General features: G+C 41.8%; 1 protein-coding gene across 1 annotated transcript in view; it reads left to right on the top strand.

The window, feature by feature from the left end:
- Positions 1–25,825, top strand: part of CHRNA5 (cholinergic receptor nicotinic alpha 5 subunit) — a 257,773-nt gene that overhangs the window by 8,598 nt on the left and 223,350 nt on the right. Inside the window, exon 2 of the mRNA XM_075576139.1 lies at positions 9,646–9,690. Coding sequence (XP_075432254.1) covers positions 9,664–9,690 — 27 coding nt within the window. The 5' untranslated portion in view covers positions 9,646–9,663. The remainder of the gene's footprint in view (positions 1–9,645; positions 9,691–25,825) is intronic.

Raw genomic sequence — 25,825 nt, 5'->3', positions numbered from 1 at the left:
AGTTTATACAGTTCGGGTCTATGCTCATTGCGCATGCGTTGACACTTACAAATTTTCGCAATCTCTGTTAGTTAGTCCCGCGCATGCGCGGGGACTTAGAAATTATACTGTTAGGTTCTATACTCATTGCGCATGCGTTGACACTTAGAAATGTTCGCAATCTCTGTTAGTTAGTCCCGCGCATGCGCAGGGACTTAGAAATTATACCGTTAGGGTCTATACTCATTGCGCATGCGTTGACACTTAGAAATTTTGCGCGATCTCTATTAGTTAGTCACACGCATGCGCGGGGACTTAGAAAATATACCGTTAGGGTCTATGCTCATTGCGCATGCGTTGACACTTAGAAATTTTACGCGAACACTGTTAGTTAGTCCCGCGCATGCGCGGGGACTTAGAAATTATACTGTTAGGGTCTATACTCATTGCGCATGCGTTGACACTTAGATATTTTGCGCGATTTCTGGTAGTTAGTCCCACGCATGCGCGGGGACTTAGAAAAAAATCCTAATATCTAACAGGGCATGGTATACATGCGTAGAGACACAGTTTGAGTCTTTTTGAACCATATAATAAAGTGCTTATATAGGGTACTGAATAAAAATGGATGTTATGGGTATATGTTATGGTTATAAGGGACTTATATTGCACATATATTAATAAGTGATTGTGCCAGTAAGGATGTTAACAACCCCCCATAATTATATTATGTTACACAATGAGTCAAGTTGTAATGCAATGGTTGATAATTAAATTGATCAATTCAAAGATATAGAATGTATATATGCTCGTACTATTTATTATCTTAATTTTTAATGTATGGCACATATACACACATTACACAAATCTTAAACCCACATCTGGGTTTAAAACTTTGGTCTTATAGTCACTAGTCTAAATAATAATACTATAGAATATTTATTGTTTCAATACCAAGGCTGAGAACTGTGTTAGTGGACAACGGAAATTAATGAACCGGTTATCAGAGAGACCAGTTCTGTGTATATTCATAATGTTGATCAAATACAGAATACACGTGGCCAATTAGTTGGCCCCCTTATCCAATAAAGGGGGTGAAGGTGAACCCCTCATTAAGACCATTAGGGCTCCTTGTTTTTAGCTTATAAATCCATTCTGCTTCGATACGAAGCAAGGATTGATCAGTGTTGCCACCTCTCATGGGACATTTCAATTGATAAATGCCCATGAATTTAATAGCATTAATGTCGCCATCATGACATTGTGTGACGTGTCTAGCAACCGATGTCTCTGCAGAGTGTTTAATAGAATTAATGTGTTCAAGAACACGTCTGCACAGCTGTCTTGTTGTCTTGCCAACGTACCTCTTACCACAATTGCATGTGATAAGATATATAACGTTGATGGTACGACAGTTGATGAAGCTATCGACACTGAATTGTGAAGTATTGTCATGATTGGCGAATGCTTTGCCAACGTTGATGTGTCTGCATGCTTTGCAACCCTGGCAGCGATACATACCCTTCACGGGGCTCAACCAGGTAGTAGTTCTAGCCCGCTGAAAATGTCTGTTAACCAGAGAATCCCGTAGGTTCCTAGATCGCCTGCTTGTAATAATGGGTCTAGGGCCTATAACCTTAGCGAGGTCCTCATCTGCCTGAAGGAGATGCCAATGTCTTGCAAAGATCTTTTTAATAGCCCACCATCTTTTATTAAAGGTGCCAATGACTCTGATTGTATTGTCCTTCGCTTTCTCTTTATTACTGGACAAAGTGAGACCCTATCGCTGTGTAGTGCCCAATGATAAGCCTTATTCAATGTCTTGATGCTGTACCCACGGTTGAGGAACCTAGATCGAAGTTCTTTGGATTGGGCAGTAAATTCCTCAATCGTCGAGCAGTTACGGCGAAGACGGAGGTACTGCCCTATTGGGATACCTGCTATCAGGCTCCTGGGGTGTTGGCTCTGTGCCAGTAACAAACTGTTAGTTGCTGTGCTTTTTCTGAACACCTTAGTTTGGATATTACATTCGTGATCAACATAGATGTTCAGATTTAAAAATGTTATTGATGTAGTACTCATCACAGTAGTGAGCCTCAAATTAAGCGTGTTCGTATTTAGCACCTCAACAAATTCATGCAGTAGTTGACTGGATCCTTCCCACAGGAGCAGGATATCATCTATGTACCTGATCCACATGGAAATGTGGTCAGTGTACATAGAAAGTTCCTCATTAAAAACGTGGGTACGTTCCCACCAGCCCAGGTACAAGTTGGCATATGTGGGTGCACAAGCTGTGCCCATAGCTGTACCTTGGGTCTGGTGGTAGTACTGCCCATCAAAGACAAAATAATTATGTGTTAGAACGAAGTTAAGTAGGTCCAACACAAATGAGTTATGTCTATTGAACCTACAATCCCTAGTCGCTAAGAAGTATTGTACAGCAGTGAGACCATTCTTGTGAACGATGGAAGTATATAATGATTCAACATCTAAACTTACAAGAATGGTCTGAGATGTAACATGGATACCGTTCAGTCTCTTGAGTGTATCTTTCGTATCCTGGACATACGACGGGAGGCTGATGACAAAGTCCCTCAAAACCTTATCCAAATAAATACTACTGCCTTCGGACAAGCAGTTATTGCCTGAGACAATTGGGCGTCCGGGAGGGGATTGTAGGCGTTTATGTACCTTAGGTAAGGTATAAAATGTCGCCACGGTGGGCGACCTGCGGTACATAAAGTCAAACTCATTACGGCTTATCATTTCTGTGTCTAGGGCGTCCTGCAAGATGTTCAGTAGTTCTGATTTGTATTCAGATGTGGGACTGCGTTCCAGGGTCTCATAACAATCTTTGTCATTGAGGAGTCTCATATTTTCACTAACATAGGCTTCAGTGTCTAAAATAACTATGTTACCACCTTTATCAGATGGTTTGATGGTATAAGCTTTATTAGACATCAGGTCTCTTAGGCCGGTTCTTTCCTCAAATGTGAGGTTGTTGTCAGACTTATAGTGTTTAGGTTCGGCTTCAAGGTCCCTAGTAACGCAGCCAACAAAGAGTTCAACGGCTGGACAGATGGAAATGGGTGGAGTAAAATGACTCTTGATCTTAAGGTGAGTAAAGGGGCCAGTTATGTCACTATTTGATGAGATATTTTGGTCAAACAGCTGACAGAGGTCCGCAACATCCTGTCTTTCTTGTACACTCATTCCATCCGTAAGTTCATTAGGGTTATTGGCAATACGTTTAGAATGGAATTTATGCAACAATAACCTTCTGCTGCAGAGGTTCAAGTCCTTCACCCACTCGAATAAGTTAAAATCCGAAGTGGGTGAAAAGTTTAGTCCATTCCTCAGCAGATTGAGTTGACTAGCAGTGAATGAATAAGCGGACAAATTGAAAATTTGCAGGGCATCATTGTCTATGTTGTTGTCGGTCATTCGGTGGGTGCATTTGGATTTTTCTTTGTTCTTAGCGGTCTTTTTTCCTCTCCTGGTTTTGCGCTTTGCAGGGCCTGAGCTAAAAAAAACCCCTGAGTGTCTTTGGTGGCCTTGCTACCTCTACCCTTGTTGGAGCCCTTCTGTTTAGAGCCCCTTTGTTCACTATCAGAGGCTTCTGTCTCTGATGAGGAATAATCAGAGTAGGTGCCCCTTCGCCTAGACCTAATCGGGTATCTATAGACTGTGCCCTGCTCGTAATCATTAGTATCACGTAAATATTTAGTGTGTTTTCTATCCTTCAACTCTTGTCTGAACTTGATCATATTAGTTTCCAGTTTTTTCTCCATCTCCTCAAATTCTTGTAATTGATTGTATTTGCTGAGATCCTTAAGGTGTACATCAAGATCTTTGTTAGTCACATCTAGTCTTAACTTCTCATGATCAATTAGGAGATGCATAAGTTCATTAGAGCACCTGGACAAAGTATCTTCCCACTTTTTAATGAAATCCTGTGAAGGGATGTGTTACGCAGGACTCAGTTTCAATCTCAGTCCTCTGGGGATCATATTTGAGTCAATATAGCTTTGTAAACTTGTGATCTCCCACCAGACTTGAGACTGAGTACGTAGGAGTTGGGAGATATTACGGAAATAATTTACAATATCGTGACCTGTATCAGAGGTACCCTGTGATATTTTGGTAAAGACGTTCCTGGCCTCATCTTGCCAGCCAGACATGTCCATGCCACTAGTCAGATAACCAGCCATGGTTTGTATGAGAATTGGATCCACTCCCTAGAAGGGGTTAACTAGAGTACCCCGTATAGTCACTTAAAGAAACAACAAAGGGATAGGGAGTGATCACAGAACCATACTAATTGAATAAAGTGGTCAAATACTTCAATGTGGTAATCAAATAATGGGTGCAAACTGTGAACTGAAAAGTGAATCAGAAAAGGTGAAGGGAAACACAAAATGGATGTGCCCCCTAAAAGAATTCACTTAAATGCACACCAAAATAGTGTAAAATTTAACTTTTAATAAATTTACTTAAAACATATATTACCAAAGTAATGTGTAATGTGAATTAAAAATATATTGAATCAACATTATCAGGCAACCGTGTCGTCTATTTTAAATATATACTATCCCATTGAACCACTTGATAATGGTGGGATAAGAGGACACAGGTTGCTAGAAGTCAGGGTGTTAACCCCTCTGGAGCAACGATGAGACCCAAAAATACAGGTATATAAATGTACACAAGTGAGTGGCCAGTGTGTTAAATGTCCAGCTACCTTGCTTGAACAACCAGCACTGCGCACTATAATAGAGACTTTAGTGTGTTAAAGTAAGAGTGCTGGAGTAATAAAGCTGGCAAGTGCAGTGATAATGATGATACATACACTGCAGCATAGACCTGCCAGAAACAGCAGTGCTGTGCAAGGAAAGCAGGCACACTCACTATAAATAAAGAGTAAATAATTAACTAATGGGATCAACAAAGTTAGAGCCAGGAGACTGCTGACACTACATTAAAACAGCTCCAAGTAGGAGACGGACAACATTGCGCGTCCAACGCGCGTTTCCCTCCAGCAAAGGAGCTTCCTCAGGGACAAATTTTACTGGGGCAGTGAGGTCTGAACCTTTTTATACCCTGGCAGTACCCTAATTGCAAAATCAATTGTTAACAGCTGTTGCACATGCGCAGTGTGTTTACACCTAAACTCACTCCATAATGTACTTATATACTGATTAGACACACTATCAGTCAATTGCTTAGTGTCATAGACACACTATCAGTCAATTGCTTAGTGTCATACCTTCAGAAAAAATTTTCCCCGTGGTTTTAGGGCTTTAGGAGCAGTTTTTATAACTAAAAATCGTATTCTCCGGTTGGGGTGGCTACTGCGCATGCACGAGGACTTAGAGATGATTACAAACGGTCTTGATCCGTTGCGCATGCGCGACATCTTAGAAAATATTGCTGTATCGTTCCATACGCATAGTTAGTACCGCGCATGCGTGGGGACTTAGAGTTTATACAGTTCGGGTCTATGCTCATTGTGCATGCGTTGACACTTACAAATTTTCGCAATCTCTGTTAGTTAGTCCCGCGCATGCGCAGGGACTTAGAAATTATACCGTTAGGGTCTATACTCATTGCGCATGCGTTGACACATAGAAATTTTACGCGAACACTGTTAGTTAGTCCCGCGCATGCGCGGGGACTTAGAAAAAATTCCTAATATCTAACAGGGCATGGTATACATGCGTAGAGACACAGTTTGAGTCTTTTTGAACCATATAATAAAGTGCTTATATAGGGTACTGAATAAAAATGGATGTTATGGGTATACTGTATGTTATGGTTATAAGGGACTTATATTGCACATATATTAATAAGTGATTGTGCAAGTAAGGATGTTAACAACCCCCCATAATTATATTATGTTACACAATGAGTCAAGTTGTAATGCAATGGTTGATAATTAAATTGATCAATTCAAAGATATAGAATGTATATATGCTCGTACTATTTATTATCTTAATTTTTAATGTATGGCACATATACACACATTACACAAATCTTAAACCCACATTTTTAATGAGGAACTTTCTATGTACACTGACCACATTTCCATGTGGATCAGGTACATAGATGATATCCTGCTCCCGTGGGAAGGATCCAGTCAACTACTGCATGAATTTGTTGAGGTGCTAAATACGAACACGCTTAATTTGAGGCTCACTACTGTGATGAGTACTACATCAATAACATTTTTAGATCTGAACATCTATGTTGATCACGAATGTAATATCCAAACTAAGGTGTTCAGAAAAAGCACAGCAACTAACAGTTTGTTACTGGCACAGAGCCAACACCCCAGGAGCCTGATAGCAGGTATCCCAATAGGGCAGTACCTCCGTCTTCGCTGTAACTGCTCGACGATTGAGGAATTTACTGCCCAATCCAAAGAACTTCGATCTAGGTTCCTCAACCGTGGGTACAGCATCAAGACATTGAATAAGGCTTATCATTGGGCACTACACAGCGATAGGGTCTCACTTTGTCCAGTAATAAAGAGAAAGCGAAGGACAATACAATCAGAGTCATTGGCACCTTTAATAAAAGATGGTGGGCTATTAAAAAGATCTTTGCAAGACATTGGCATCTCCTTCAGGCAGATGAGGACCTCGCTAAGGTTATAGGCCCTAGACCCATTATTACAAGCAGGCGATCTAGGAACCTACGGGATTCTCTGGTTAACAGCCATTTTCAGCGGGCTAGAACTACTACCTGGTTGAGCCCCGTGAAGGGTATGTATCGCTGCCAGGGTTGCAAAGCATGCAGACACATCAACGTTGGCAAAGCATTCGCCAATCATGACAATACTTCACAATTCAGTGTCGATAGCTTCATCAACTGTCGTACCACCAACGTTATCTATCTTATCACATGCAATTGTGGTAAGAGGTACGTTGGCAAGACAACAAGACAGCTGTGCAGACGTGTTCTTGAACACATTAATTCTATTAAACACTCTGCAGAGACATCGGTTGCTAGACACGTCACACAATGTCATGATGGCGACATTAATGCTATTAAATTCATGGGCATTTATCAATTGAAATGTCCCATGAGAGGTGGCAACACTGATCAATCCTTGCTTCGTATCGAAGCAGAATGGATTTATAAGCTAAAAACAAGGAGCCCTAATGGTCTTAATGAGGGGTTCACCTTCACCCCCTTTATTGGATAAGGGGGCCAACTAATTGGCCACGTGTATTCTGTATTTGATCAACATTATGAATATACACAGAACTGGTCTCTCTGATAACCGGTTCATTCATTTCCGTTGTCCACTAACACAGTTCTCAGCCTTGGTATTGAAACAATAAATATTCTATAGTATTATTATTTAGACTAGTGACTATAAGACCAAAGTTTTAAACCCAGATGTGGGTTTAAGATTTGTGTAATGTGTGTATATGTGCCATACATTAAAAATTAAGATAATAAATAGTACGAGCATATATACATTCTATATCTTTGAATTGATCAATTTAATTATCAACCATTGCATTACAACTTGACTCATTGTGTAACATAATATAATTATGGGGGGTTGTTAACATCCTTACTGGCACAATCACTTATTAATATATGTGCAATATAAGTCCCTTATAACCATAACATATACCCATAACATCCATTTTTATTCAGTACCCTATATAAGCACTTTATTATATGGTTCAAAAAGACTCAAACTGTGTCTCTACGCATGTATACCATGCCCTGTTAGATATTAGGAATTTTTTCTAAGTCCCCGCGCATGCGTGGGACTAACTACCAGAAATCGCGCAAAATATCTAAGTGTCAACGCATGCGCAATGAGTATAGACCCTAACAGTATAATTTCTAAGTCCCCGCGCATGTGCGGGACTAACTAACAGTGTTCACGTAAAATTTCTATGTGTCAACGCATGCGCAATGAGTATAGACCCTAACGGTATAATGTCTAAGTCCTCGCGCATGCGTGTGACTAACTAATAGAGATCACGAAAAATTTCTAAGTGTCAATGCATGCGCAATGAGCATAGACCCGAACTGTATAAACTCTAAGTCCCCACGCATGCGCGGTACTAACTATGCGTATGGAACGATACAGCAATATTTTCTAAGATGTCGCGCATGCGCAACGGATCAAGACCGTTTGTAATCATCTCTAAGTCCTCGCGCATGCGCAGTAGCCACCCCAACCGGAGAATACAATTTTTAGTTATAAAAACTGCTCCTAAAGCCCTAAAACCACGGGGAAAATTGTTTTCTGAAGGTATGACACTAAGCAATTGACTGATAGTGTGTCTAATCAGTATATAAGTACATTATGGAGTGAGTTTAAGTGTAAACACACTGCGCATGTGCAACAGCTGTTAACAATTGATTTTGCAATTAGGGTACTGCCAGGGTATAAAAAGGTTCAGACCTCACTGCCCCAGTAAAATTTGTCCCTGAGGAAGCTCCTTTGCTGGAGGGAAACGCGCGTTGGACGCGCAATGTTGTCAGTCTCCTACTTGGAGCTGTTTTAATGTAGTGTCAGCAGTCTCCTGGCTCTAACTTTGTTGATCCCATTAGTTAATTATTTACTCTTTATTTATAGTGAGTGTGCCTGCTTTCCTTGCACAGCACTGCTGTTTCTGGCAGGTCTATGCTGCAGTGTATGTATCATCATTATCACTGCACTTGCCAGCTTTATTACTCCAGCACTCTTACTTTAACACACTAAAGTCTCTATTATAGTGCGCAGTGCTGGTTGTTCAAGCAAGGTAGCTGGACATTTAACACACTGGCCACTCACTTGTGTACATTTATATACCTGTATTTTTGGGTCTCATCGTTGCTCCAGAGGGGTTAACACCCTGACTTCTAGCAACCTGTGTCCTCTTATCCCACCATTATCAAGTGGTTCAATGGGATAGTATATATTTAAAATAGACGACACGGTTGCCTGATAATGTTGATTCAATATATTTTTAATTCACATTACACATTACTTTGGTAATATATGTTTTAAGTAAATTTATTAAAAGTTAAATTTTACACTATTTTGGTGTGCATTTAAGTGAATTCTTTTAGGGGGCACATCCATTTTGTGTTTCCCTTCACCTTTTCTGATTATGTTGACTCCACTTCAACTTTTGCAGCTAGTAAAACATAAGTTATAGAAACCCTCTTTAAACTTTGTAAGATGATATTCAGCGGAAAAATAACAATACTTATAAGCAGTTTAAATATAAATATAATTGGAACATAAAATAGATGCATCATAGAAATGTTATCAGTTGCTCTTCAGCAAAATAATTTATTTGATGAAAATATAAAAGTTCCGATTCTTAAGCAAAAAATTGTTACATAAGATGCTTTTTAAATAATGTCTATATTTGTAAATGTATAACTAGAGAATCCTAGGGAATCCCCAATTAAACAATTAGCAGTTCCAGATAAGCTAGATAGGGGGACTTAGCTACAACAGAACCCAATATTGATAGCGCCAGTGGCTTACGAGTTTAAAGAATATTTATTTATAAGTTGTTTTGAACTGACAGTAAAATTGAGATTTTTGTAGTTTCCATAAATTCAACTTTAAAATTGTATAGTACTCTTACAGCATATAGATAATCTCTTAAAAAAATTTTTTTTGTATTTTATATATAGGATGAAAAAAATCAGCTAATGACCACTAATGTCTGGTTGAAACAGGTATGCATATACATCTCTTTTTGCACTTTCTAAGAGTCCTGTGGATATAAAGTCTCTGTGAAACTGGTGAAATACTGATTCAAAACTATTATCATATTTATTGAAGGGTTAAATATAATGTTCAATATGAGCTTACAATCTAATTGAAAGGTATTTGAAGGTAAAAGGATGTACCAAAGTTCACACATAGCGGTCAGGGGGCATTTTAATTAAACTTTGGAAAGTTTCTATTTTACCTTTCTTTTAATAGTAAAATTTACTGTTATTTCCCAATATTATTATTTTACTAAAACTAGGTAATCTTTTGGTTATGAAAAGACCGAGGTAGCAAACAATATGACCTCATGTGCAATGTTTTGTTTGTTTTGTTGCTTTTATCCCTCTACTGATTGTCTGTACACATAACACACACAGTTACATAGAAGATGAAGTTGTAAAAAAGATATACCGTAAATTCCGGACTATAAGCCGCAACTTTTTCCCCACACTTTGAACCTCGCGGCTTAAACAATGACGCGGCTAATATATGGATTTTTTCCGCTTTCAATTTTTTTTTTTCAAAAAAACACATTCTGTGACATGCTCAGTTTTTTGGCGGCATGAAGCTTTCATTAGACCAGGCCTGCACAACACGTGGCCCGCGGGCCGCATGCGGCCCGCCTGTACTCACTGTGCGGCCCGCGGTGGCTTTCTGCTCTCCCCCTCCCTCCCTAGTCCACTCTCCCGCGTCCCCCCGCAAGCTCGCTGTCACCATCCCCCGCGAGCCCGTTGTCACCATCCCCCGCGAGCCCGCTCTCCCCCTCGCAGAGTAGCAACGCGCTCTAGCATTGAGGCACTTCCTGCCTGCTGCTTGCTAGAGCGTGCGTGCACTCCTGCTTGGACGGCAGAGGTATTTACTGCTTGGACGGCAGAGGTATTTACTGCTTGGACAGCAGAGGTATTTACTGGTTAATGTGAGGTGCTGGGTGGTTAATGTGAGGTGCTGGGGGCTTGATGTGAGGTGCTCAGGGGTTAATGTGAGGTGCTGGGGGGCTTGATGTGAGGCGCAGGGGGTGTTGATGTGAGGTGCAGGGGGAGTAGGCACCTGCGGCTTATAGACGTGTGTGGCTTATTTATGTTCAAAATAATATTTTTTTTTAAATTCAGTGGGTGCGGCTTATATTCAGGTGCGCTCAATAGTCCGGAAATTACGGTATGTCCATCAAGTACAACCTATGCTAAATTTAGACTAAAGGTAATTTATCCTATATTTGTATTTACAGTATATTAATCAAGAGGAAGGCAAAAAAAAAAACCTCCAGTGAAATATCATCCAATGAAATCTCATAAGGTGAAAAATAAATTCCTTCCTGACCCTAAATAATGGAAATCAGATTTCTTTCTGGATCAACATCTTTCCCATATTAACTTATTTGGAATATCCCTGTATACCTTTCCTTTCTAAAATAATGTTCAATATCTTTTTGAACATATCGATTGTTTCTGCAATCACAGGTAATGCACTCCACATTTTAACTGCCACTTACAGTAAAAAAAAAAAAAAAAAAACATTTCCTTTGTTGCTGGTGAAATCTCCGTTCCACGAGCCTTAAGGTCTGACCCCATGTCATTTGTATTCCCCGTAAGATGAATTGTCCATTTGAACGTTCCTTGTATTGTTGTCACAGTTGTGCTCGCCACAAACTAGGGTCGGACCGCGTGGCTGAGGTGGGGTTATATACACGACCTTAGACCGCGCAGGCTGATCCGGATTGCGCAGTTCGTAGTCGTACATAGCAGGGTCGGGACTGGAGAGAGCAGCGTAGTCAGTGGACGAGCCAGGGTCAGGATTGGAGACATCATGGTAAACGTAGTCCAAGCAGGGAGTCGGCAACAGGAGATCAAGCAGATCTTCCTGCTTCAGCGAAATTGCTGCAGGTCGGGAACGGGGTTTGCGCGAGTGGCATCCACGGCCCATGGCGCCGGTCTCAGCAAGGAGAAGGCTGACCGGAGTGGGCACACCGCCAGGCAGCACTGGTAAACCAATGCTTCAGCGCAGGAGTCCAGAACGAGCCTGTGCTGGGAGAGAGAGCTGCAGAACTCAGGACTCAGAGACAGGCCTCTGCTATGGGAAGGGCAGCAGGCCTCAGAAAACAGGGAGCTGAAGTTACGCTGGAGATCCACCGCTTCAGCACAGGAACCAGGACACGGCCTCTGCAATGGAGAGAGAGCAGCAGGCCCCAGGAACCAGAGACAGGCCTCTGCTATGGGAAGGGCAGCAGGCCTCAGGAAAAGGAAGCTGAAGTTACGCTGGAGATCCACCGCTTCTGCACAGGAACCAGGAACATGAACTAGGACAAAAACAGTTAGTAACAAGAGAGAACAAGCCAGGGGCTTGTGGCAGAACACTTGGTAACATTCAAGAAGGATTATGCTCGGCAGAGAAGCATTGTGGGAGAGCTGTATTTAAAGGTCAGCGAACCTATAACAAAAGGGGTGTGTGATAGCATTGCTCTAATGACTGAACCCATGCTGGGGCTGCAGTAATAGCTTGCACAGCTGCAGACTATATCATGGGGAGTGTTCCAGGACTGCACAGGTCTGTAAAGCAAGGTAAGCAGTAAACCGAGGTGTGGATTCCTTACAATTGTATAGCGTATTGAATATATTTGTATATAGTTATCATATCCCCTCTTAGATGCGTTTTTTTATATAAATAAATCTAACTTAGCTAGCCTCTCCTCATAAATTAGATTGTCCATCCCCTTTGTTAATTTGGTGGCTATTCTCTGCACTTTCTCTAGTTCCATAATATCTTTTCTAAGGAGTGGTGCCCAAAAATACTCCATATTCAAGGTGTGGTCTTACTAATGCTTTGTAAAGGGGCATTGTTTTGTTTACTTCCCTTCCATTCATTCCCCGTTTAATAGAAAGTTGAGGTGTAAACACCATAGGGGCAATAATGTGTTTCAGCAAAAGTGTAAACTTTTGAATGCTAACATGCATCAAAAGACATGACACACACTTACCGAGTAGATGATTCAAATGAGCAGTGTTGTTTTTACTAGGACACCCACACCTTTCAATGAAGCAGTCCAGGGCTTAGCTACTCCAGCAGCCTATAGCTGTGCGTTCCTCCTCACGACCGGCTGGTATCCGATAAGGCGTCTGTACCTGCAGTGCTGGAAAATGCTTGCGCACCGCGTCCCTCAAATACACCAAATCTGCTGGTCCGTCTGAGTTCTACCCTGTCACTTGTTTGCAAGGTGAATCACAAAGTCTGTACAGTTCAAAATCAATGCGGAACTGCAGCCAGGTGGACTTACTGTACTTCATTCACGTGCTCAGAGGCAAATGCATTAACCTCTTGAGTAGCTGAGCCCTGGACTGCTTCATTGAAAGACTCGGGTGTCCTGGTGAAAACACTGCTCATTTTTTTTTGTTTCAATCTTTTTTATTGTTTTCACAATACAGTAACATCTCTTTAAACATTGACTTACATATCACAAGACTGTTGTTCAACGAAGCATTTGTGGATTTTTAACATAAATTAAAATACAGCATTTCTAGAACAATGCGAGTACCATATCGATTTTGTAATCCAATCATGTGAGTCGTGCTTATGTACCTATGAAATAGGTAGATCTTGAGAAATGGTAGAGAGAGAAGGAAGAAGGGAAGACAAAGAGGGGGGGGATGGGGGGGGAGGGGGGGGTTCGAGGTCTGTCTACTTGGGGTTCCTAAGTTTATGGAAGGAGTGTTTCCTTTCAGTATTGTGGTTGTTTTAGTCTAGGGACCAGGGTTCCCATATCTTATCAAGATTTGACATCCATAGACAACCAGATATAATTTGGCTTCCAAGAGAAACCTTCTAATTGATTAATCAAATCAACACTGTCCAAAATATTGGATGAAAGTTCTAACGCCAGGGGTTGTAGATAGTGATCCATGTACCGTGAGAAACCATCTCCCAAAGATCCAATACTAGAGACAGTTGGTCTCCCAGGAGGGGAGACCAATGTGTTATGGATCTTCGGGAGATGGTGAAACACAGCCGTGGTAGGGAATGGATTATACAAGAACTCAGTCTCATTAGCATCTAAGACACCCAAAATGTTTCCTTTTTCTAAGGGAACTCTTTAAATATATTTTTTAAGAAAAGATCTGATAATGTATGCATTTCACATGATGTCCACTCTGTACCAAATGTCGGTGATATTGACAGCCTTTCTGTTCCTAATGTTGATGATGTAATTAATCCTACTGGAAATGCTCTCTCCTTTAAAGAGTACTGCCATTTGCAGGATTTGAATGAACTACTTTTGGATCAAAATTCCCAATATGATTGCCAAAACTTTCTGGGAAGGAAAGCTTCAGGTTTTAAAAACAAATCAAGCTTTCACCCCACCTTTGTTAAGGGTAATGCAATAATAACCTTTGAGAAAATGGTAGAACGAGATTTGTCTATCCTGGCTTCAGGGTACACATTCTTGTCAAATTTGACTAAACCTTTGGTTAATAATCTGACAAGGGGTGAGGCTAAAGCATTAAAAGATGTAAAGTGTAATTAACAACTAATTATTAAAAATGCGGACAAGGGTGGGGCGGTGGTGGTGCAATATAGGAGCGACTATCACAGGGAAGCTAAACGCCAACTTGATGACACTCTCTCCTATGCTGCACATCCTGCCGACCCCACCTATTCATTCATGTCTGATCTTTCTTAAAAAATTTATTAAGGGTTAACTTTCTAATAAATTTATGTAAGTGCACAACTGTATCGAAAAGGTTAAAGTTAGATGAGGGGGCAAATTTAAGTCCTTTATTAATAAGAGAAAGTTCCTCATGGTTAAGTTCCACATTGGATATATTGATTTATTCACTTAAATCTTCTAATTGGCTTTTTTTCTCTTGGTCGAGGACCCTTTTGCATCTGCCCCTTCTGCCCCTTCTTGTCCTCGGTCATATATACTATCTTAGAGCATAGGCAAAACATTATCAGGGGTGTCAATACACACACTGTGTCCAGGCACTTCCCTGCTCAACACAATAAAGACCCGAATTCAATTATGGGGCTTGAATTGACACCTGCAACACTATTAGGTGGTGATACTAGTAGATTTAAGTCTCTTTGTAGGAATGAACCTTACTGGATTTATCAACTTAGTAACTTAGCTCCTGGCGGTCTCAACGAATGCCTGGACACCAGCACTTTGGTTTGAGATTTGTATATCAGATTTCTTTACCAGTGCCCCCCCCCCCCTGTTTTTTTTCCAATTGAGGCTTTTTTTTATATCTTTTTAACGGTTTTATAATACAAACATTTTATTATGAATATTCATTATTCATTTTATTATTTGAACCAAAAAAGGTTGTTAATGAAATCAGCCTGAGATCCCTGTTTTTTGCACTCTGTCTAATTTTGTAAATACACGTACAGTACGACCAAATACCAACTTATGTACGTATTGCAGAAGGTAAGCTAAGGTGACTATAGGTTAATGCTCCCCACATTGTAGGTCAGCAATTACTAATAAAAGCCAAAGCTATTGGCCAAAAATAATATTTTTTTTATTATAATGACAATGACGAAATAGTGATAATTATGTACAGTGCTTTAAAATAAATGTTTCCCATAAAAAGTAGGTGGGTAGTCCCTATCATACACAAATTCTAGTTTCTCAACCACAATGGTATTTGGAACATAGTTAATCCAAAATCGTCTGGATCTTATGATGGCTCAATAGAGATAAGGTCTTACTACCGCCCGCCTTAAACCTTTCTCACTTTCTGCCCCACACCTCTGGAATGCCCTTCCCCTCAATACCCGACTAGCCCCCTCGCTATCCACCTTTAAGACCTGCCTTAAGACACATCTGCTTAAAGAAGCATATGAGTAGCACTGGATAATCATGAGAAAAAACAAATAGGTAGCGCTATATCCCACAGTGAGCTGGCAGCCAGTGATATAACCCTGACCCCTAGTCAGGCTATAGAAGTGGAAAAGAAGTTATATCAGTGGCGCTCAACACTGTAATGATCAAAGCAATTCTAATAGATATTATAAAATATATATTATAAAATATACAACCAGAGCCACGGAAATCGCCCGTCCGATTGGATGCTCCACGTGGTAAGGGTAAACATGTAAATATACAAAGAAATCAAATCATAGCATAATACTGTAAAACATACACATACATAAACAAACAACACTTAACAAACACTGAGAACAACAGGTAACTACTCACAATGGCATTTAATATGGCATATCATTAATATCATAAAATACACTTATTACACATAAAATAGTACATAAAAACATATATTAGGTTCAGGCAAGATTCTCCAACTCGGGTGGGGGTACCTGCTTACCGAAAACAGGATGTAATCAGGCAATGGGCAGACCAGGAAGTATCTCTGTGTGTGGTCCTGGAGCTTCTGCAGTGCTGGGAGAGGACTGAGGCAGACGCAGCTAGCTGGAAAAACCTGTCCCTGCCCATAATAGACTCCTCGTCTGAGCCCAGGTGTTAACAACAGCAGCAGCAGCAGCAGCAGCAGCAGCAGCAGCAGCAGCAGCTATCCATAAGAGGGGATACTCTTTGAATTATCCATTGCCTGATTACATCCTGTTTTCGGTAAGCAGGTACCCCCACCCGAGTTGGAGAATCTTGCCTGAACCTAATATATGTTTTTATGTACTATTTTATGTGTAATAAGTGTATTTTATGATATTAATGATATGCCATATTAAATGCCATTGTGAGTAGTTACCTGTTGTTCTAAGCGTTTGTTAAGTGTTGTTTGTTTATGTATGTGTATGTTTTACAGTATTATGCTATGATTTGATTTCTTTGTATATTTACATGTTTACCCTTACCACGTGGAGCATCCAATCGGACGGGCGATTTCCGTGGCTCTGGTTGTATATTTTATAATATATATTTTATAATATCTATTAGAATTGCTTTGATCATTACAGTGTTGAGCGCCACTGATATAACTTCTTTTCCACTGGATAATCATGGACACATGACACAAAGCTTGGCCCCCTGCAGACGCACTTACTAGTATTCCCTCCTACTGTCTCTGTACGTTCTCCCTACCTACCAATTAGATTGTAAGCTCCTCGGAGCAGGGACTCCTTCCTTAATGTTACTTTTACAGTATGTCTGAAGCACTTATTCCCATGATCTGTTATTTATATTTGTTATTTATATGACATGTATTACTACTGTGAAGCGCTATGTACATTTTATGGCGCTATACAAATAAAGACATACATACATACTACCAGATGATTCGATGGATGCAACTATAACACACATCACTGCGACATGCTCAAAGAACTAGATTGGTCATCACTAGAGTCTAGGCGCAAAGTTCACCTTTCCTGTCTCACGCTCAAATACTTTCTGGGCAAGCTACCCAGCTACCTGAACAAGCTCCTCACCCCTACCACATACAGCACCTATCACCTGAGAGCAGACTCCAAAAGACTATTCATGGTCCCAAGGCTCAACAAAGTATCCGGACGTTCCTCCTTCTCCTTCCGTGCACCCCAAAACTGGAACAACCTACCAGAGACTCTCATATCCACCACCAGCTTAAGTTCTTTCAAATCTAAGGCTGTCTCACACTTTAATCTGGTCTGTAACTGTTTCATACGCTCATAATATATATTTTCTTTAACTGTGCACGCAATGTCTTGTATATAATGTATACCTTGTTCATTAATGTAACTGTACTTGTAACCATGTATTATTTGTCTTAACTCTGTGCCCAGGACATACTTGAAAACGAGAGGTAACTCTCAATGTATTACTTCCTGGTGAAATATTTTATAAATAAATAAATAAATAATATAATAAAGCTAGTACTCTACATATACTTTAGCTACAACCCACAGCTGATTTGGATGTGGTGGATAGTTGTTACGCTTGTGCTGCCCACAGACCAGACCTGTCCTCTACACTGAGGTGGGACGTATAGAGACACTTACCCGCAGTGGAGAGAGCATGTCCGGAGTGTGGTGATAGCATAGTCGGCCAGGAAGTATAGGTATAGTAAAATAGGTACTTGCTGGATCCGGGGTAGTAGAAGTGCCGTAGTGGGTTCTGTAGCAGAGGGTCGAGGATAGGAGAGATCCGGGTGGTCGTGGTACTAAAGCCGAGTCCGGGGTTCTTGGAGGTAAACGTAGAGAGGTGGAAGCTGGGGTCGAGAGCCAGAGAGAGTAATCAACCAAGCCTGGGTCAAAACCTGAACGGAGTACAAAACAAAAGCATGGCACAGAAACCACAACTGCTCGAGAGGAGACTATGCAAAGCAATAAGCCAAAGGAAGGACTGGGGTAATAAAGGTAGGTGGTCCAATAGAGGCAGGGGGCAGAGCAGGGGTGTGCTGTGGATCACTCTGTGGTTGGACGGCATTGTATTTGGTTTTCGGGAACAGCTGTGCTGGGGGCGTGAGTGCGGGTTCCGGGGGGCATGGCTAAAGGCAGAGTGCAGTGTATAAATTATTGGTGGAGACGTGCGCTCTGTAAGAGTAAGTTGCGTGTGTCCCGGCAAGATGGCGGCTGCCTGCGTGTGTGCCGGAGGCGGGTGAGCGGCACCACGGCGGAGATACTGCCAAGGGAAGATGCGGCAGTGGCAACGGACCCGGCGGAAGGCAGGGTGGGGGGTCACGTCGTGGCGGACGTGGCCCCTGATTCCTTACAATAGTTGAATTAGCATATATCAAATAGTCCTAATGTGCAACCTGCACCTCAAATGTGTGTTGCTGGACCTCACTAGTAGCTGAGCCCATAACCACACAATAGACCCCATAAGTACTTGGCTGAATGATATCTCAATCAGTGCACAGCAAGGGTAGTTAAAACAGACTCCAAGGGTTAAATATCTAGCGTATACCCAAATGCCTTACTGTGCAGCATATATCATAACATTTAGCTCAGTGTGTGCTGAGCATGTGCATCAAACAAGCCAGTGATTAATTAGCCACGTCATATAGACCCAAGCGAATCATAGTGCTAGCTGTATATGGTAGTTAAACATGTAGCTGTACATATCTCATATATTGAGCACAATATATTCTTAATTGTAGCTATAGTCAATATACTTTATGAATATATGTAATTGGGACGCCATACAACCCGTGTATCTGGAAGCCAATCCGTCCTACTTCCTCCACGATGCCAATGCAGTGATGTCACGACCCGACGTACATTTCACGCGGCGGGTACACGCTTTCTCAAGGGAAGGAGGAGTTCAGTATTGCGTCTGCAGACATCATTTATGCCTCAATGGGGGGATGTGACTACAGTAGTCAATATCTCGCTATTTGTCACCTAAAAAGAGGCGTGCCTAGGTGTAGGTCATTTTATTATTTGTAATAGTGAATTTAATAAGTGGTTTTCATTTCAGAAGGAATGTAATGTATGTGACGGTAGGGGGTAGCCGGCCTTCATAATAAAAGTGAAGCCCGGCTAGCTGCCCCTGAAAACCGTGTGTCAAGAGCTGAGAGCGTCAGCTCGGGTTCAGTATTGTAATACCACGTGTTTCCTTATACCCATTTTCCCATTATACTGTCCCCTGCACGGTTATAGGTTACGGATGCCAGGTGTGGTTAGGGTCCCTGTTAGGAAATAGCTGCAGGACAGGGACTTTGGGAACCGAAGGGTTAAAGGTGGATGTTGGGGGCAAATAGGGTTAAAAACTTTGTAAATGTTGCTGACCGGAGATACCGATATTTTACCCGCAAACCGTGTATGATTTGTGGGTACAAGTCTGTACATAAAGACGTGGTGTTATGGAAGTCTACTGTAACCCTATGTGATATCGTTGCCCCGACAGCAAGTTCTACAATTGGCTTTTGGATTCCAAGTTCCAGACTTCAAGTTTTAGAGCCCATGTTCCCAATGTTAATGTATAGCAAAAACCTGACCTGTTTGGGGCTTTTCCTGTTACCCTTTTCCAGGAAACATTAAACTTCGGGATGTAAGTTTTACGTGGGATATTTGGGTAAAGATGTGTTTATCTTGGTTTCAAGAGTTCAGGGGACAAAGTTACCAGTAGTTACACAATTACACAGTAATTCTCCCCGACGTGCAGGCTTGATTTGCAGGTACGTGGGGTGAATAAAACTGGGGCTACCCAGTGTCCCCCAGAATCCTGGTTTTCAAACCCAATGGTCCCAGTCCCATTTCCCACAAAGGTATAAGGTTCCCCAAAAGGTATACAGTACTTTAATACATGGTTTTAATAATGTTTATACGAAGTGTACAGTATGTAAACTCTATGCAGTCAACCCAGTCATCTACATAGGCTCCGGGATGTCTACATAGAGTCCGTAGTTCAAAGGAGTAAGGCTGTCCAGATGTAAGAAGGCCGTTTAGTGAGCGGGCAAGGGCGAAGCATTAGGTCCGGAGAACAAAGGGCGCCCCGCTGGGGCACCTTTGTGTCTGCCAGACCTACTGGAGACTGCCCGGCGGTGGCAACGGGTTGGCTGAGGGAAGATGCAGCTTGTAGGCGCATTTCTAATTGGCCGATTCATATTTCCCACCCGGTTTTCAAGCTGGCTTGGCACGCCTCCTCCTCTGACGTCAGCCAATAGACAAGCCCCTGTTTCTATTGGCTAGTGGGAGAGAATTCCCATGCTCTGATTAGCTGCTCCTTCTACTTCCATGTTGAAGATAGAACAGCGGAGGGTATGTAAGGAGATGGCCGAGGCAGAGAACCAGACCATCCTGTGACTTGAGTCGGTGAAGCAAGGGCGGGCTTTTCAGAGTTGCTCTGTTGCAAATAGCAGAGCAGCCGGCTTAATTTCGGAAGCTTGGACAGCCTGCCCTGCAGAGACAGTCAGACGCGAAGTCCACGTTCTGAGAATAGAACGTAACGGTCACGGCTAAGGTTTTTAGCCGGAAAGAGGACCAGGAAGCCCGGGAGGATTTCCTTGGCAGAGTAAGCCTACCGAAGCAAGCGTCCTGCACCTATTTGAGGCTAGTTTTCACCCCCAGTAAGTGTGTATTCTGTCTGTATTTTGTATTTCACTATGTGTAAGCGGGTTTACCCGAATAAACCTCATTTTATTCCACTATCTTGTTTTGCCTATTGAATGAACCCGGTTAAAAGGTGTTAAAATTCCTGGTCTCCTGTGACAATATATGTTTAATTTTTATTATAGATTTATATATATATAAATATAGAAAGAAGAGGAAAGATGGTGCCAACCTAAACCCACTGTATATAAAAAACAATAAATGATGAGAAAAACCTATAATATACAAAAATGGAAAAAAATAAAAAATATGCAATACATAAAATAAAAATGGTAATATGAAAGATAAAGGTCCAGAAAAAATATAAAAAATACAAATCCTAAAAATGCTCCAAACGCTATCCAAAAGAGTCTCTGCAGCCCGAATGAAGGGAACACCACTTCCTTGAAGATATCTACAAAAACAGGAAAAAAACAGGCGCACTCATAGCGTAAAAAGGTATAACAATAAATTTATGGAGTCAAGGATTTAAGAATACGCACTCACAAACATAGCAGAATAAAAAGCAATTTTGAGTATAACTCAACCAGCCAGACTCAAGAACCAGGTAACGGATGTCTTCAGTATAGTGTCCGGTGTAGATGAACTGCAGCAACCTCTGTAAAAGCCTCCCGAGAGTGTTATGTGGATGTGATATTGTCCAGTTTTATCATATATCACTCACTATTTGGTACACAGTACTTTATTATTTCCGGTTGCAATGTACTGATCTCAGCCGATCATTTGTTGTATTCATGTGGACTATCTCCGGTTGTATCCTCTGACGTCACTGAGTTCTTGCGGTACATGGAGCTGAGAACTCACTGCTGTGACGCTGAATTTAGAGGAAGGCGGCGTCCCTCATGTTCCCCGGGATCCGGAGGCTTTTACAGAGGTTGCTGCAGTTCATCTACACCGGACACTATACTGAAGACATCCTTTACCTGGTTCCTGCGTCTGGCTGGTTGAGTTATACTCAAAATTGCTTTTTATTCTGCTATGTTTGTATTCTTAAATCCTTGACTCCATAAATTTATTGTTATACCTTTTTACGCTATGAGTGCGCCTGTTTTTTTTTCTGTTTTTGTAGATATCTTCAAGGAAGTGGTGTTCCCTTCATTCGGGCTGCAGAGACTCTTTTGGATAGCGTTTGGAGCATTTTTTAGGATTTGTATTTTTTATATTTTTTCTGGACCTTTATCTTTCAATATTACCATTTTTATTTTATGTATTGCATATTTTTTATTTTTTTCCATTTTTGTATAGTATAGGTTTTTCTCATCATTTATTGTTTTTTATATACAGTGGGTTTAGGTTGGCGCCATCTTTCCTCTTCTTTCTATATTTATATATATATCAATCTATAAAAAAAATTAAACATATATTGTCACAGGAGACCAGGAATTTTAACACCTTTTAACCTGGTTCATTCAATAGGCAAAACAAGATAGTGGAATAAAATGAGGTTTATTCGGGTAAACCCGCTTACACATAGTGAAATACAAAATACAGACAGAATACACACTTACTGGGGGTGAAAACTAGCTTCAAATAGGTGCAGGACGCTTGCTTCGGTAGGCTTACTCTGCCAAGGAAATCGTCCTGGGCTTCCTGGTCCTCTTTCCGGCTAAAAACCTTAGCCGTGACCGTTACGTTCTATTCTCAGAATGTGGACTTCGCGTCTGACTGTCTCTGCAGGGCAGGCTGACCAAGCTTCCGAAATGAAGCCGGCTGCTCTGCTATTTGCAACAGAGCAACTCTGAAAAGCCCGCCCTTGCTTCACCGACTCAAGTCACAGGATGGTCTGGTTCTCTGCCTCGGCCATCTCCTTACATACCCTCCGCTGTTCTATCTTCAACATGGAAGTAGAAGGAGCAGCTAATCAGAGCATGGGAATTCTCTCCCACTAGCCAATAGAAACAGGGGCTTGTCTATTGGCTGACGTCAGAGGAAGAGGCGTGCCAAGCCAGCTTGAAAACCGGGTGGGAAATATGAATCGGCCAATTGGAAATGCGCCTACAAGCAGCATCTTCCCCCAGCCAACCCGTTGCCACCCGCCGGGCAGTCTCCAGTAGGTCTGGCAGACACAAAGGTGCCACAGCGGGGCGCCCTTTGTTCTCCGGACCTAATGCTTCGCCCTTGCCCGCTCACTAAACGGCCTTCTTACATCTGTACAGCCTTACTCCTTTGAACTACGGACTCTATGTAGACATCCCGGAGCCTATGTAGATGACTGGGTTGACTGCATAGAGTTTACATACTGTACACTTCGTATAAACATTATTAAAACCATGTTTTAAAGTACTGTATACCTTTTGGGGAACCTTATACCTTTGTGGGAAATGGGACTGGGACCATTGGGTTTGAAAACCAGGATTCTGGGGGACACTGGGTAGCCCCAGTTTAATTCACCCCACGTACCTGCAAATCAAGCCTGCACGTCGGGGAGAATTACTGTGTAATTGTGTAACTACTGGTAACTTTGTCCCCTGAACTCTTGAAACCAAGATAAACATATCTTTACCCAAATATCCCACGTAAAACTTACATCCCGAAGTTTAATGTTTCCTGGAAAAGGGTAACAGGAAAAGCCCCAAACAGGTCAGGTTTTTGCTATACATTAACATTGGGAACATGGGCTCTAAAACTTGAAGTCTGGAACTTGGACTCCAAAAGCCAATTGTAGAACTTGCTGTCGGGGCAACGATATCACATAGGGTTACAGTTTATGTACAGACTTGTACCCACAAATCATACACGGTTTGCGGGTAAAATATTGGTATATCCGGTCAGCAACATTTACAAAGTTTTTAACCCTATTTGCCCCCAACATCCATCTTTAACCCTTCGGTTCCCAAAGTCCCTGTCCTGCAGCTATTTTCTAACAGGGACCCTAACCACACCTGGCATCCGTAACCTATAACCGTGCAGGGGACAGTATAATGGGAAAATGGGTATAAGGAAACACGTGGTATCACAATACTGAACCCGAGCTGACGCTCTCAGCTCTTGACACACGGTTTTCAGGGGCAGCTAGCCGGGCTTCACTTTTATTATGAAGGCCGGCTACCCCCTACCGTCACATACATTACATCCCTTCTGAAATGAAAACCACTTATTAAATTCACTATTACAAATAATAAAATGACCTACACCTAGGCACGCCTCTTTTTAGGTGACAAATAGCGAGATATTGACTACTGTAGTCACATCCCCCCATTGAGGCATAAATGATGTCTGCAGACGCAATACTGAACTCCTCCTTCCCTTGAGAAAGCGTGTACCCGCCGCGTGAAATGTACGTCGGGTTGTGACATCACTGCATTGGCATCGTGGAGGAAGTAGGACGGATTGGCTTGCAGATACACGGGTTGTATGGCGTCCCAATTACATATATTCATAAAGTATATAACAAGAGACAGGGGGTGCCCAACGCTGTATCCAATTGACAAAACATATACAGTAGAGTAAAATACTTCAATAATAATAAAATACTTGGTTATTTAGTTAACCCTTTGGCCAAAGGCGTCATAAGCCTGCATATCAACATCAAGGTATAACCAAGATAATGCAGGTCCTACACTACACTGTGAACCCTTCCCCTTACCTCTGTGAGAGGGGAACCATAATGGGTCTTGTTCCTGCAGCAAGTGAAATGACCTTCCAACTTAAAAGGGTGAAGGGGGAGGAGTGAGCTCTGGGAGGAGGTGCCACAGCCTCCAAAAGAGACATAGGTTAACACAGATTCCCAGCAAGCTCAAACTCCCACACCCACCACAAAGTGAATATACATTTATGTCAACCAGAGCGGTATTGAGCGTGGCAATTGTATATAACAAGAGACAGGGGGTGCCCAACGCTGCATCCAATTGACAAAACATATAGAGTAAAATACTTCAATAATAATAAAATACTTGGTTATTTAGTTAACCCTTTGGCCAAAGGCGTCATAAGCCTGCATACCAACGTCAAGGTATAACCAAGATAATGCAGGTCCTACACTACACTGTGAACCCTTCCCCTTACCTCTGTGAGAGGGGAACCATAATGGGTCTTGTTCCTGCAGCAAGTGAAATGACCTTCCAACTTAAAAGGGTGAAGGGGGAGGAGTGAGCTCTGGGAGGAGGTGCCACAGCCTCCAAAAGAGACATAGGTTAACACAGATTCCCAGCAAGCTCAAACTCCCACACCCACCACAAAGTGAATATACATTTATGTCAACCAGAGCGCTATTGAGCGTGGCAATTGTATATAACAAGAGACAGGGGGTGCCCAACGCTGCATCCAATTGACAAAACATATAGAGTAAAATACTTCAATAATAATAAAATACTTGGTTATTTAGTTAACCCTTTGGCCAAAGGCGTCATAAGCCTGCATACCAACGTCAAGGTATAACCAAGATAATGCAGGTCCTACACTACACTGTGAACCCTTCCCCTTACCTCTGTGAGAGGGGAACCATAATGGGTCTTGTTCCTGCAGCAAGTGAAATGACCTTCCAACTTAAAAGGGTGAAGGGGGAGGAGTGAGCTCTGGGAGGAGGTGCCACAGCCTCAAAAAGAGACATAGGTTAACACAGATTCCCAGCAAGCTCAAACTCCCACACCCACCACAAAGTGAATATACATTTATGTCAACCAGAGCGCTATTGAGCGTGGCAATTGTATATAACAAGAGACAGGGGGTGCCCAACGCTGCATCCAATTGACAAAACATATAGAGATATGTACAGCTACATGTTTAACTACCATATACAGCTAGCACTATGATTCGCTTGGGTCTATATGACGTGGCTAATTAATCACTGGCTTGTTTGATACACATGCTCAACACACACTGAGCTAAATGTTATGATATATGCTGCACAGTAAGGCATTTGGGTATACACTAGATATTTAACCCTTGATGTCTGTTTTAACTACCCTTGCTGTGCACTGATTGAGATATCATTCAGCCAAGTACTTATGGGGTCTATTGTGTGGTTATGGGCTCAGCTACTAGTGAGGTCCAGCAACACACATTTGAGGTGCAGGTTGCACATTAGGACTATTTGATATATGCTAATTCAACTATTGTAAGGAATCAGGGGCCACGTCCGCCACGACGTGACCCCCCACC

The sequence above is a fragment of the Ascaphus truei genome, chromosome 18, assembly GCF_040206685.1.
Source record: "Ascaphus truei isolate aAscTru1 chromosome 18, aAscTru1.hap1, whole genome shotgun sequence".
Taxonomy (NCBI): domain Eukaryota; kingdom Metazoa; phylum Chordata; class Amphibia; order Anura; family Ascaphidae; genus Ascaphus; species Ascaphus truei.
This window is presented reverse-complemented; position numbering and strand designations above follow the sequence as displayed.